The sequence below is a fragment of the Grampus griseus genome (genome assembly GCF_964374135.1).
Source record: "Grampus griseus genome assembly, chromosome: 1".
NCBI lineage: Eukaryota > Metazoa > Chordata > Mammalia > Artiodactyla > Delphinidae > Grampus > Grampus griseus.
In genome coordinates, this window is record NC_139017.1 from 155,219,990 (window position 1) to 155,235,594 (window position 15,605).

The 15,605-nt window shown below is 34.2% G+C and overlaps 1 protein-coding gene across 2 annotated transcripts in view; it reads right to left on the bottom strand.

The window, feature by feature from the left end:
* Nucleotides 1-15,605, bottom strand: part of ZMYM4 (zinc finger MYM-type containing 4) — a 174,630-nt gene that overhangs the window by 49,792 nt on the left and 109,233 nt on the right. For both annotated transcript variants that reach the window (XM_082661836.1, XM_082661835.1), the window contains exons 3-7: nucleotides 12,616-13,140; nucleotides 10,858-10,919; nucleotides 10,339-10,509; nucleotides 3,367-3,451; nucleotides 2,882-3,137 (exon numbers count right to left, since the gene is read on the bottom strand). In XM_082661836.1, the coding sequence (XP_082517962.1) occupies nucleotides 2,882-3,137; nucleotides 3,367-3,451; nucleotides 10,339-10,509; nucleotides 10,858-10,919; nucleotides 12,616-13,140 (1,099 nt within the window). The remainder of the gene's footprint in view (nucleotides 1-2,881; nucleotides 3,138-3,366; nucleotides 3,452-10,338; nucleotides 10,510-10,857; nucleotides 10,920-12,615; nucleotides 13,141-15,605) is intronic.

Consider the following 15,605-nt stretch of genomic DNA (forward strand, 5'->3'; position numbering starts at 1 on the left):
AATCTATTTCATTTATAAGGGTATTTAATAAGCAGTTACCTTGAGCCAGGGACTAGCCCAGCCCTATGTCAAGATATGGTACAAGCCCTCAAGCAGCTCACAGTATACTGGGACAAATAGACAAATGATATATAAAATACCATAAAAGAAGCATTCTTAATATAAAAAAGTAAAATAATTTTGAAAAATGTATTTATATACATAAAATGTACTACAGAAATAGAAATGAAGAAACAATTATTTCAGACAAGATGTGACATGAAAAGCTACCCAAAAGGTGGTATTTTAGCTGGACCTTAAATAGATGTTTTCTAGAAGGCTAAGGAGATAAAAGTTGGAGAACAGCGTGGATCAAGGCAATAGAATCATAAAAGTAGCTACTTCTCACTACTCTCAGTATGCTTAACATCCAACTGCATTACATTTTATTGTAACAGATTACATCTTATCAGAATGAGAAGGAGCAATCTCATTTCAGATAGTAAAAATTCAGATGGTACAGACAATCCTGAAACAGTTACCTCTCTTACTGCCATTATTATCAAGAAAACTGATCTTTCTAACAGTATTAACAAAAGTACCCTCCAAGTTACCTCTTTTAAAGTGTAGGATTTGAAACTGATTTTTTTTAAAACAAATTGTTAGGTCCCTATTACTAATGAAATCTAAAAATTAAATGATGATAAGCCAAAACATATTCAGAGTTTAGGTTAAATTCAAGATGCTAAGAGATTTGGTTAATAAAAGACTAACAAAAATAAAACTGTTACTCCAAACAGCTAAGGAGTTTCTTTCAACCTAAGTGCTGCTGCTATATTTCTAGTGGTCTACAAAAACAGCAGTAGTTATCAGGAAGGAAATCTTTTCTATCTCCACCTATTCAAATTAAAGTAAAAATCCTTCTTATAGGGACTGACTTACAAATTAAACCTGTTCGATGCATGGACTATCTAGAGGGGAAAATGCATGTGCCAGAACTACCCAGCTATGTGACACTGAGCAAATCATTTAACTTCTTTGAATCTAACTTCCTTATATTTCAGGCACAATCCAAATCAATAATTTTATAATCAGATAAACCAGACTATCCCAAACTGCTGTAATGACTGTGTAAATAAGAGAGGAAAAAGGGAAGGAAAGGAAAAGTGGTGAAAAGGAGATGAAAGAGTAGTACAGAAAATGAAATGGAATACAAAGAAAAACAAGACTGATAAATGGTTGAGAACTGAGCAACAAGAGAAAAACGTATTCTGTAAGAAGAGAAGGGGGGAAAATTAAGAAAGACAGAAAATGAAAAAGAAAAGTTGAGGTGATAGGCAGGCAAGGAGTACCTGAAAGAAGAACAGAAAGGGGTGAATGGAAAAGAACAAGGGATAAAAAAAAAGACAACAGAGTAAGTGAGTGAAAAGGTAGAACAGTTAAAAGTCAAAGAACGACAGGTTAAAATTCATGGATAAGACCAAACATTACAAAAGAAGAACATTTAATCTTTAAAATAATTAAATTACATAAGATCAGACAGAGCTAAGATATGACATGCAGGTAAAAATGACCATCTCCAGATAAAGCAAGGCAAACACCAGAGACCAAAGAGATATAGTAAATTTAGATGAGAAGAACAACATGTATGGACAAGAATTAAAAAACACAGAAAGAAGGCACACATTTTAAAACTTCCATGAGTTTCCTATGGTCATTTTGAAATTCACTGTTAAATCTTTGCACTAAGTATCTATGACTATTATTATGAAAGGAGAAATACTGCTGAAATTTTAGAAAGCGCTGATCGCTAAAGTAAGAATTAAATAAAGAAACATAAAAGGAAGTTTTTACGTGAAATTATTTCATAGCAAAATAGGAAAAGAACAAAGAACCTTATAAAAATTATAATTTTCTAGTTGATTTGATCTTAGAAAGGATGAATATACTGGAATATAGAAATTAGATATCATCTATAAGTACTCTTTTTTTAAACATGTTTCATAATTCAAACAGAAGTCTATTTTTACTAAATTAAACTTGAAACATAAGGGGATGCACATATAACTTCTAGAACATCTTCTAACCATACTCAAATTTCTTTTAGAAGTTTCTTTCTATACTTTTTCCAATTGAACCAGAAGAGGGAGCATCTTTTCCCTTTCTAGACAGAGAAAGGGCAGCATCCATGTGAGGTACTCTAAGTACAAATATCGAAACTAATAAATCATGGTTTGAGTAGCTTAATAATAGAAGCCAAAATATTTCAGAACAAGAGCATTATTCATCTTTTTCTGACTTATTTAAACAGTGTCTAATGACCACATTGCAAAATTAGCCTAAATTAGTTCATATTCCTCAAATATATCAGGATGATTTTATTAGGATCTAAGGTCATAATTTTTTGTTGTTAAACACTGAAATACAACCTCTGAGATACCTGAGATACTGAGAAAATAAAAATACACACACTGGAATCCAATTAAAGTTAAGATGAAAAGTATTAAATGAATTCCAACTACCTAATAGAAAACATTACATAAACATTAAATATTTGTTGCCTCTAAGCATCTATTGCCTACAGTTACAAGATAAAATATTGTGGTCATGTAATACCCCTAAATGGCATAGTTTTTGTTTTCTCAAGCATCTCAACTAACAAGGATAGTAAAGTACATTTCAAAAGCACCTCTTATTATATAAAAGGCACATTACTTAAAGTTAAAAGAAAGCTGAGCACCTAGCGTCCAGAAAGATTAAAAGCAGCAACAACATGTTCATAGTAAACAATGTGATATTTCTCAAAAAACATAGAAAGGTAGAAAATTAAACAATACATAAATAAGAACAAAGTATCTTGAAAGAAAGAAAGCAAAGACGATAATTTAGAATTCTGCTATACTTTGAGCAACTTGAACAAGTTTTCTTAGTGGGAGGAGGCGGTGGGCGGGCAGGTGGAACTGTATATCCAGTGAGGCACAGTGTAGAGCAGAATAGCTGAGTAGACCCTTTCCTCTGATAAGCAGTTTGCCCCTTCTGGAGGATTTTTTTACAACCAGAACAGGAAACTCGAACAGCTGTGGCTGGAACTGAAGGAAGCATTTTATTCATGCCAGATGATGCCAGTGAAGGCTGAAAGCCAGTAGTCAACTGTGGAGCTTTAAAAAAAAAAATTTAAAAAAAAAAGTTTTACTTTTTACCATGAATTTTAAGTAGGCATCCTTTCTTTCTCTTCTAGAGCTAGTCTTGAAACCCAACACTAATTATGCAATACACAATTAAAGCCATTCTAAACTGCCTAGTTTACTAATATAAGTAGATACTTCCTCTCACTCATACTGGTCAGAATAAATAAACATGATTCATTCATTCAGTTCTGCTTCTTACCAAGAGGACTGCCACTGACTGAAAACACAGCACTAATTTTCAGTTCCCCTTCTTGAGTTTTTTGCTGTTGGCCATGACTATACTCCTTTTAAAAAGAAAAATAAATAAATATGTAAAGAAAAAATAAATACAATGTATCTAAAGAAATCCAGATATTCAAGACATTTTACTACGGCTATATAGGGGTGGAAAATGTTTACTACATTAATATTAATAAGTAATAGCAAGCAAACTATAATTACAATAAGGGTATAACATGTTTATACACGCTGAGAGTTGAGGTAAAAAATGACAGTAGCTATCTAGCCTATAGCACTACCAGATATTCACAAATTATTTTTTAAATTCTTAGTATTATTACAGTATTTTAAGTTGCTGTTCATCTATTATAAAAGTAATACACACTTACTATACAAAATTTAGACAAGTAGAAATGAGAAAAAAATTCTAATCATATTTCCATTACCCCAAAACAACCACTGTTACTCTTTTGTTATATTTCTTTCCAGTCTTTTCCCCTGCCGTATGTGTTTCTTCACACAGCTGTAATTATACTGAATATAGCATTCTTATAAAATGATTTTTTGGTCACTTGAATCAACTGAACATTTATTTGCATATTATCACATATTACTCTAAAATAAATTCTAGTGGCTAAATATCAGTGTTTCTAAGGTTGGAGTCCAAGAATCCCTGAGGTTTGTAAAGGCAGACCAGGCAGTCTGAGAATTCTAAAAAAAATATTTTAAAAGTCTGGGTTTTTATTTCAATAATCTTTTTAGTGAATGTAAATATATTTTTAGTCATGAATAACCACATATAACTGAGTTGTACAACAAGTTTTTAGTGCTGTTGTTAGCTTTTACAATTCTATTATTGCATTGTGAAGCCCCTAAGTGGTAGATTTAACTTTGTATTTTAATTCACTGTTTATCACACTGAAACTTGCAAAACCCTGAAAGACGTCTTATTCTTGGAATTCTCAGGCAACTCCAACATACCGCCTTTTTTTGTGATAAGACGTGTCTGTACATTACTGGAATTCGAGAAAATACTGATATATATTATTTAATAGACATATCAGATTACATAAGGATGAGACTGGGGTGAGGTGAGGCACTTGCCTCAGGCACAAATTAAGGCACCAAAAATCTCAGTAATATTTTTTAAAATGCCATAATCCACGATAAACAAAATACCAAAACTTTAAATAAGTAAAGACAGGATCAGTATTACTAATTTTTCCCTTGGCCTCAGTCTCCAATTTGATAGCCTTGAATGGCACTGAAATTACATAACCACAACCCAGTGTTGGTTCACTTGTTTCCACACATTTGCTTTTATCGGTAATGCCATGATGAACATCTCTGTGAATACTCATACACTCATATTTAGGATTATCTCCTAAGGAAAGAATCTTAAAGTGGAATTACCAGGTAAATAAGTACATAGTAAAGGTTCTTGATGCACAATGACAGATTGTTTTTTAAAACCTTAATTTTATTTATTCTAGCAATTTGTGATAAAAGCCACTTAAAAGTCTCTTCCCATTCTTGTTTTAATTTCCAATTTTTTAAATATCCATTTACAAAAAAAGCATTATAAGGTAACAAGATTAACCTCTGATAACATCTGTTATCAACATTTCCTCAATATGTACTATGAGATAAATTTTACATACTGAAGTTTCCATTTTTATGCCAAAAAATCGACAGTTTTTACCTTTGCGATTCCTTCTATTTCTTACAAAGTTCTACTTCCACAATAAAATACTAAGAAAGTTTTCATTGTTTATAATACAGTCCTTTAATCCAGAGGTCAGCAAACTTTATCTGCAAAGGGCCAGATACTAAATATTTTTGACTTTTCAAGCCATGCTATCACGACTACTCAAGTCTGCCCTGGTAGAGCAAAAGTACCCATAGATAATATGTAAATGAATGAATGTGGCAATGATCCAATAAAACTATAAAAACAGTATGCAGAAAAACAAAACAGAAACAAAGAGGGCAGGCTGGATTTGGCCCACTGCTGAAAGATAATTTGCCAACTCCTGCTTTAATCCATCTGTGATTTATTGATATTTATTTTGATATATAATGAGCATTTTTCTTTTTCTTTCTTTGACTAGCTGATGAATTCCTTCCACTCACCATTAACATATCAACTTCCTCTAAAAATATCTCTTTTATGGCAATCTATTCTGCATCACTATCAGGCTGACGACTCTTATGATATCACACTATCCTAATGAAAATAATTGTGAGATGTTTAATCATTTAATAGTTCACCACATCTCTAATGTTTAGAGCATACATGTAACATAATGTGTGTGTGCATGCCTATTTATTTTTCTTCAAAACATAAGAAACCACTGATATTTTCATAATTGTATCCATACTGTATCTTAATTTAGGAATAACTAATATCTTATATTAAAAAAAAGTCTCTGCATTCATTCAAGTTGTTTTATCCGATACAAGCACTTTTTAGTTGCTCTGCTGTAGGAAACAGTATATCTTTTCATAATATTGTCTAACTGGGAAACAACTGATTTATAGAAATATTTCTCTGTTTTATATAACTAAAATTCAACTAGCTACTCCACTAAACTTTCAAGAATTCTATTAATTTTCTAATAAAGATCCTTACCAGTAAATGATGATAATTTTGTCTCCCCTTTTCCATTATTTCTTCTAATTTCTTTAACATGTATTGGGTCGAAAATCCAACAAGAGTTAAATAATAATGCTGACATCAGTAATTTGTGTTCATTTAGTTATTATTAACAGAAGGTTTCCATCATTTTACTTTTAAATTCAATGACTGTTATTGATCAGAAGTAGGTATTTCCTTACCTGATCAAGAGAGTATCTATTATAAGAAATGCATAGTGAATTACATGAAATGTCTTTCGGCATCTGTCTATCTATCTATATATCTAGTCTTATTTGACCTGTTGATGAAGTTACGTATATTAAGAGATTTTCTAATATTGATTCATCATAACATTCCTACATTATATAGTATATGAAAGCATATTACAAGTAAAAAATTTTTTTAAATCTCAGAAAACTCCAGAAAAAAAATCAGTATTCATGGGCATACTTTCATGGTCTCCAGTCAGCTCTCTTTCTCACTGTCTGTGACAGTTATTTCAAACTTCTGATACATTCCTTAAGCCTCAAGTACATATTACTTATATAATATAGTAAAGTAAGAATATATCTTAAGTACTCTGCTTGTACACCCCACAATGCCTTCAAGGCATAATCATGTTTATGTTAGTATCCTCCCAACAATGATTAATTTTACAAATATTTAATAAAAAATCAATGACTAATAACTTGAGAAGTGAAAATCTGATGATCCAAAAGCTTTCAGAAACAGAAAAACAGGTGTCAAAACAAAACCAAAAAATCCTCTACCACAATATCTTTACCTTCCCTTTATTTACCATAAAGTATGTATCAGTATCCCAAGACAGTATTTTAGAAATGAAGAACCCAGTTTCTATAACCAAGTTAACTTGACATGGCTAAAAAAACAAGCCCCAACATTTAATTACTGCATTCCATTTGCCAAGACTATATGACTCACTATTGTGACAATTAATTAATTTGCTTTCCCATTCTAATCCATTTACTTCAATGAGAGATTACAGATCAGCTCTCCTTTTATTATGAGCAAAAAGGAAAGAAAAAAAATCATGATTTTAATATAATATTTACTGAATTTCCAGCTTTCAGAAACTACAGAAAAGGGGAGAAGAAAAAATGACGTCTCTGGCTCTTTAAAGTTTTTATTTTAAAAACTTCTCTAGTCATTTTTTTAAACAACTTTTATTTACAGAAAGTTTGGTAGACTATAATAATAAGGACTTGATGAAGGCCGCTGATTGGCTCCTTCCTGGCCATATGGCCTTGAGTAACTAACTTATTAACCTCTATGAATCTCAGTTCCCTCACCTAAACATAGAGTTAATATCATCTACTCTGGCCTTCTTATATTGGAGGATGAAACAACATAGTACACATAAAAGTATCTGTAAGTATTATATACAGAATATATTATAGTAACATGAAATAGGATTTGAATGAAGAAATGTAACTGGGAGGACAAATGATGCTACGCCAGTAACAGAGGCAGGAGGATGACAACTGGCAAACCCAGAAAATTATAACTGAAGAAATAAGAACAATTGGGAAGAAGTAAATATATATATATAAACATACATTTCAGTATCTTAGTGATTTACATGGGAAAGTAAAAAAATTAAGACCAAAGTGAACTGTGTAAAAAGGAGAATAAGGAAGTGAGTTGAAAGCAGAGCTACAAGTTAAGCAAAGAGAAAAGCCAAGGGAGGTTTTGACGAGGTGCCAGAAGCTAAAGCTATGATCTTATTACACCAAGAGAAAAGTTATTACAAGTAACTGATGGTCAAAAGTAAAGACTGACCACAGCTGTTAAATCTATCAGTATTTTATGAGCATTAGGTTATAGTACTGTTTTCAGAGTCTAAGAGAATAATTTGTTGGAACTCCTTTTTCCAGTCTATGGGAAATGAATAAGAATAATAAAGCATTAGGCAGTGTTGAACAAGGAATATAGATTTCCAATGGTCACTGAGGAGAAATACCTAAAAGAACAGGACAATGAAGAAGGAGGTGGGAGAAGGGGAGAGGAAATAGGAGGGGGGGAGAGGAAGTAGGAGGGAAAGGGAGAGGAGGGGGAGAGAGAAGGTAAGGAAGGGATGGAAAAAAAAGAAAGAACCAGGTATCCATAGTTTAACATGAGGTCAGGGATTTCTAGAAGAGTTATCAAAGGTATGATCCCACAGGATTGGTGCAGCTGATAACAGAAAGGACTTCTCAGAGAACACCTAGTTTTACCACTCACATGCTGGAACTGCCTTATTGTGGGGTCAGGGCAAAGAATGCTTCTGGACCTTATGCCTAGAACTTACACAGATTCCTGCTTGGTTTCAAAGAGTCCAGTCAATCAGGTGGTGAGCCCTTAGGGAAGTTCTTCCCCAAAATCATGACGAAACTTCATATACGGCATTTTATAACACATTATTGCACTTTGAATAGTGATAAAAATGTAGGTGTTTCTGTGTCCTGACTGTTCCACCCTGTTGGTATCCTCCAGTCACTGGAATCTCTGATTGTTTTCAAAACAGTAATATTGGGTTGGTCAAAAGGTTCATTCAGATTTTTCCGTAAGACATTACAGAAAAACCTGAACGAACCTTCTGGCCAACCCAATACAAATAACCTTTCCTGATGCCCTCTTCCCACAATGTGTTTGGTCTTTGCTATAACTGCCTTTTCAGCTCAAGGAAAGTGTCACTGGGTCATGTACAGGCAGAAAGTGACGTCTTTGGTACCCTGCCAGCATTATGATTTCTTATGGATTTCCCATGTCCAGATTGGGGCACTTAAAAGACAGGAGATCTGCCCTGTATAGGCATGGTAGTAGTCTTCTAAAGCATACACTGCCATATGAACCTCCCCTAAGTGTCAGGACACTTCCTTATCTCTAATTCAGATATCCACGACCTCCACTTTGCCTGCTTTTATTAACATGTTTTCATTATTCAGATATTTTCATATTCCTTCTCTACCATCTTTGTAGCTACCACACTCACAGCCATCCAACTCTACAGCTTTATCACCACTACCCTATACACCTACCCTCCACTGGGCACCATGGCATTCTCACTTAATTGAAGCATCAATCTGACTCACATAAATCACCTACATCTATAAACCACCTATTCTTCCATTTCCTCACTCTAAAAGAGTGGTTCTCAAAAGCAGAGGATTTTGTCCCCCAGGGGACATCTGGCAATGTCTGGAGACATGGTACTACTGGCATCTAGTAGGTAGAGGTCAAGGATGCTTCTAAACACCCTACAATGCACAGGACAGCCCCTCACAACAAAGAATTACCTGGCCCCAAGTGTCAATAGTGCTGAGAAACCCTGCTAAGAGACATCTGAGTGAAAAAAACTTCTTCCACAGAAGTCTCACATTCTCAACCCCCCTAACATAAAAGAAAGATATGGAAAGGTAAGCTTTCTCCACATCAAATGTCATTTAAAAAAAATAGCTAATTCATGCTATCTTTACTTCTCAGCCTCTGCACTCATACCAGCTGTATAAAACACAGAACACCCTCAAACAACTGCTCTATTGCATATTCATCCCTTGGTCCTTTTCCTACGTTCCAAAATGATTACAGCATCTTTATTCCGTTCCAACCACTGCAATGTCGTCAATTGCATGGATAACTTCACTGACTTCAGCATTCACACTTACAGAATCTTTATGACTTTTACCTCCAGAGCAACCTTGAAATAACAGAGCTCTATCCTTACCCTTATTACTCACAGATCTCAAAACTGGAATCCTATATCACCCATCAAAGCATCAAAACCTCCTTTATCTTCTACCCACTGATCTAATGAACTGGATCTTCAATCACCGAATTTTTCCAAAGATTAATTAATCCCATTAATCCCTCCTGAAAAACACTTAAATCCATACATAGCCTATACTTCATTAGCAGCAACTGCAAAAGGCTTATTACTACCTTATATAAACTCAATCACACCATAAACTCATAAACCATCATAAACCTTCAGCCATGTCTGCTGTATCAATCTCAAATCCTTGAAGACTCACTTTGCCTAATCCTGCACTGAAAATGTAAAATTCACAGAACAGTGGTATTAAGGAACGATGTGGATTAAAAGCCTTAACTACTACTTGGACAAAGTTTCCTATAACTCTGGTTGATTCCTTAGTATTATTCTTATAAGATAATTCAATTGCCTCAACCTTCATTAAGAGTCTCCTCTCCCCCCATCAACACAACACTTCACTTCTTAATCAAGAACTTCCTTTCTTGAATGAATAATTCATGTGTGGAACAAAAAGAAGGGGGAAGAAAAGGTGAAATGTTTACTTGAGCATTGTCAGGTTCATCTTTAATTTTGTCTAGTAGTCCCTGCTGTGGTGCCATTGCTTTGTCATACTCATCATCCAAAGGTTCTTCTTTAATTCTAACATTTGATGCAAAGGAATTCCCCAGTTCCGAACCAATGGATTCTTTATTGGCAAATGGATAGCTGGAATCCTAAAACACAATATAAAGGATTAATAAATATTCAGATTTTAAAATTATTCCTCTTCAGGTTTAACACCCAAAGAAAAGCTCACTGGAAATGAAGAACTCTACGGACATTCATTAGAGTCCCTATGCTTACAAGTAAATGTGATATATGTCTAAATATCAAATACAAATAAAGAATCTAAGAGCAGAGGCTTCTGAGAACATCTCCAAAGATGTCCTTACGAAAATAATAAAGGAAATTAAAAAAAATAAAATCAGCGCTCTACCTAACACATATAGTTACAGTTTAGAAAATCACATAAAGAAAACTTGCCACAGTTATAGCAATCTACATACACACTGAAAACTTACCCTAAAGTTTGTTTCTGGGGTTTGTGGTAAATGGGTATGTAATGTTTCTTCAACTTGATTAGCTATTGAAAGAAAAACAAAACAAAACAAAACAAACACATGTATATGAATAACAAATCTTACAAAGAGTGACCTAAAAAGCTATCATTTGATAATCACCTCTCTTTTCCAATGAAGCTGCTCATTAGAGTGAAATGGGTACCAAAAATACCCAAAAGGTAGTTTCACTCAAAACAAACAATCTGGCCCCATCTAACTTTTAGCCTTGCCTCATGCTCTTTCCTTGTTCAAACCTAAATAAAGTGGTTACATTATCCACTATGTTCTGAAAATTACTTATGTTTGTTCTTCCCCATTTCTGCTTATATCATTCCAAGTCCCCTCTATCCTAATATTTATACAGTCTTCCAGACTCAGCTCAGTTCAAAATTCACCTCTCCTCTATAAAACCTGCCCTTGTCCACTGAGTTAAAAATCATCTCTCTCCTAAGAATACCTAAAACAGTTTCAGTTATTTGATAGAAATTTTATTATGCTGCCTTATAACAAACTCTTCTACTACTGTCTTTAATTATAAATTAAGTTTTATGCTATTCAACTGGTCGTTGACACTTCTGCTACTTGACTTGTCTTGTCCCTTCTGCTATTAGACACTATGTTCCTTGAAGATAAGTACCCTTAAAATTTATCCCTCATAGGGATACTGAAAATACATATTGAATAATATATACTGAAAAATACAGTATACCCTTGTAGAGTCTTGTACATAATGGATACTTAAATTAATTGTTATTTTTAACAATACTGATTTGTTCTTTCAATCATAGTTTTCCTAGCACTGTCAAAAGAAATATAAGGATTGGTGTATTCTACCAAGCTTTCTTTCACACCTATTGAACATTTATTGAAATATTACTATTTTCACTACACCACATTAGGCCCCAAGAACACAAAGATGAATAAGATACAATCTGGCCCTCAATAAACTCCTACACTAGCACGTAAGGCAAAACAAATAGAGCTATAATACCGTGTGATAAGTACTATAAATAATGAGGCATAAACAAAATGCTATGGAAATATAGATAAGGAAACAAACATTCTTGATGTAGAGAGGTTAGGGATGACCATAGGGCAGAAGAGGTTTATGAGTTAGGTGTTGTTGAATAAGAAGCACTTTTACAGGCATATATACAAAGAGAGAAAACGACATTCAGGCAAATGGAACAGCAGGAGGAAAGAGAGGCACAGAAATAAGAAAATGTATATATTCAAGAATGGAACTGAAGCTAAGTATAGGGTACGCTGGGCAAAGAGGCTCAAGAGGAGTCTCAAGAAACTTCTAAAACATAAAATAGAAATGTTATCAAAAAGAAAAACCCTCCCTAATTTGGACTAATTTGTGGGACAGCAGTTTGAATTAGTGCTTACAGCACAAAGAAGTTAAATCCAACTTCAGGTTCCAATGTTCAACCAAAGAATATGAACAGGTGATTCGAGTATCTTGCCTTCTCATCAAAATATTGCAACCAGGGGAGGGAGAAATGAGGTTTAGAGCTATTTTTCAACCATTTATACCATTACCAATAGTTACTGGGAGAAATTCAGTCACTCTGCAAAGAACAAGGATAAAAGAAAAATGACAAGCTTACAATGAATTTAACTGTTCATACTTTGCTTAGCATCAGAAGTAATAAAAGCTGTATTATTATCAGTACGTTATTTATTGTTTTATGGCTCTATTCCAACAATTATTACCTGCTTTATCAAAAAAACTGCTTTTCAACCTTGAATCCAACTCTTTATGGGGTTTATCCAACCGTTTTTCACGTTCAAGGTAAGTTAGGTCTCTATTTTTCTCCTTTCCAGAAAAAGTCTCTTTGCTGTTTTCTCTTACTAGACTAAAATCTTTCCGTATTGATTTAAAGACAGAAACCTGATCAAATTGTTTAGGAAAGTCTTTTTTTAATTTATTTTGAATCTGTATTTCATTTTCATTGTCTGATTCATGCTGTGTGACTCTTCTCTCTACTTCCAAGCTATCATCAGTATGAATTGAAGAAACAAGATTGTCCTTTGAACTAAAATCCTGTTCATCCTCATTGTCACTACCAACGACTGGAATTCCTGCAAGATCCCCAGAGTTCAAAAAATAATCATCTTCATCCAGCAATGAATTTTCAGATCCTGTTTGATTCGGCATTCCATAAGACATGCTGTCAAGGGTAGGAGTTAAGTTGTGGTCTATATCTTCAGACATTTCTGTATCCATGATACCACCACCTTAAAAAGTAAAATACTGTTTAGACAAATGATAGTGCTAAAGATGACCATATTTATAAGGTCTGTCTGGCATTTAACCAAATATATATTTTTTCTTTTCAAACAAAATATAGATAATAATACTGTGGTATTCAATTAGCACTTTGATATAGGTGTGACAGATAAAATATCCCTATCTGACAGATAAGGAAATAGGGACGTAAAACTTGAGAAACTATTTCAGGTTAGAAAGAAAGTCAATGCAATATAGAAAAAAAGAGCACCAACTTCAGAATTAGACATATCTGTGTTGGAATCATAGCATGATTAACTGAAAATCTATGTGATCCTGAGAAGTAAACGCTCAGGCTTCTTTATCTGTAAAACAGTGTAATACTCACCTTGGAGATTAATTTGTGGTGAGGTTTAATGACAGTATGTAAAAAGGGCCTAATAACACAGTGACTGACACATAGAAGGGAATATAAAAGTGATAATTATAGTTATCATAGAGACTACTCTGGGGAGCTGAGATTAGAACCCAGATCTCTGACCTCAGAGTCCTAATTTCTCTGCACTAACTCTAATAAACACTTACAGCAGTTAATGTTTATAATGGTAAATATTTAAACATAAAAATAAAATTTATCCAAGCCAGAATATATATTAAAAACTGTTTACTGTTCAAAACTACATGCTAAAGTCTCTTCCATCCCCAAATAAAACAAACAAAAAAAACTCAGCCCTGTTATTTCTTTTTCCTGACCTAATTCACCTTTCTTTCACAAACTCCTAGGGAAAAAGTTTACATTGCTTTGTTTCTACTTCATCTCCCAGTCATTAATCCTTTGAACTTAATGCAATCTGGTTCCCAACTTCGCATCGGAACTTCTCTCATTAAGATCATCAATGATTTCCTCATGGTCAAGTCCAATTATTTTTTCAATCCTTATGTGGCATATCCCTCCTAGATAAAATACCTTTGGTTTTTTTGTATTGTTCCCTAGTTTTATAATTGTCCTATTAATTTATTTTACATGTCTCTTCCTCTGCTTTATGTGCTCAATATTCCAATTCTCGCCTCATTTTATACACTCAGACTATTTTATTCACCACTATAGCCTTGACTTTGCTGTTGACTTCCTAAGCATTTTAGCTTAGACCTTTCTTCCAAACTTCAGATATCTATATTCAATTAGCTTCTATAGGTCCCCTAGGGACCTTTAACTTAGCACTTCTAAAACCAAATTCATCATGTTCCCGTTCCAAGCATACTTTCTTGTTTTCCCGTCATTTAATTAACAGCATCACCAAGTCAGCAATTTGCTCAAGATAAAAAAGAGAATCACTCCAATTCTCCTTCCCCTTGGACAAATTCTGCAAACTGTATTAATTAATATCTCTCTCAAATCCATCTCCTCCACTTGGTACCATTCCAACACTCCACATCTCTTCCTGTTAACAGTGTACTAACTCAATCCACATGATATCTAGGAGTCAACCATATTCTTACAAATCCTGCCCTGAAACCATATTTAATTGGTCCATGAGCAGACAAACTAGAACTGGTAAAAACACAGAGTGAAGCAAAGACTAAAAATATTAGTGGCACCGACAGCCTTGCTTTTATTTGTTCCTGAAGCCCAGATGAACCCTTTGTGTGGCTGGATCTTCAAATCATTCCCTGGGTTCCATGATCCAGGATAAATTCCTCTTTTTGTTCAAGCTGATTTGATTTGAGTTGGATTACTTATAATCAAGTTCTAACTGATACAGGGTCCAAACGAAAGCTTTCTTCAAGTTGCTCTCCTCCATAAAGACATCAGAATTATCTTTCTACACCATTAATCATTCTACATTATACCTTCACTTGAAATCCTTCAATAACATCCCACAGCCTAAAGTACTCACTCATTCATTCAGCACTTATTTATTAGGAAATCACTCCGTGATAAGTACTATGCTAGATGAAAAAGATAGCTATGATTCCCTCTCCTCAGCGAACCAGAAAAACAGACAAATGGAGGAAATAATAAAATTAGAAAATCACCATTTTCACTTAACTAAGTAATTAATTCAAACAAAGATGCTAAAATCTTAGGAATTTCTACAACTTACTTTCACACAGTATATATATTACAGAGAGAAGGGCTTCCCTGGTGGCGCAGTGGTTGAGAGTCTGCCTGCCGATGCAGGGAACACGGGTTCGTGCCCCGGTCTGGGAGGATCCCACATGCTGCGGAGCGGCTGGGCCCGTGAGCCATGGCCACTGAGCCTGCGCGTCTGGAGCCTGTGCTCCGCAACGGGAGAGGCCACAGCAGTGAGAGGCCCGCGTACCGCAAAAAAAAAAAAAAAACTACAGAGAGAAAAGCAGGGAGGGATGAGAGAGCATGCACAAAACTATATTCACTATACTGTTCTTCCAATTGTTCTAGTTGAAAATTTTCATAATAACAGAAGGTTAAGGAGAAAATATAAATAAAGGA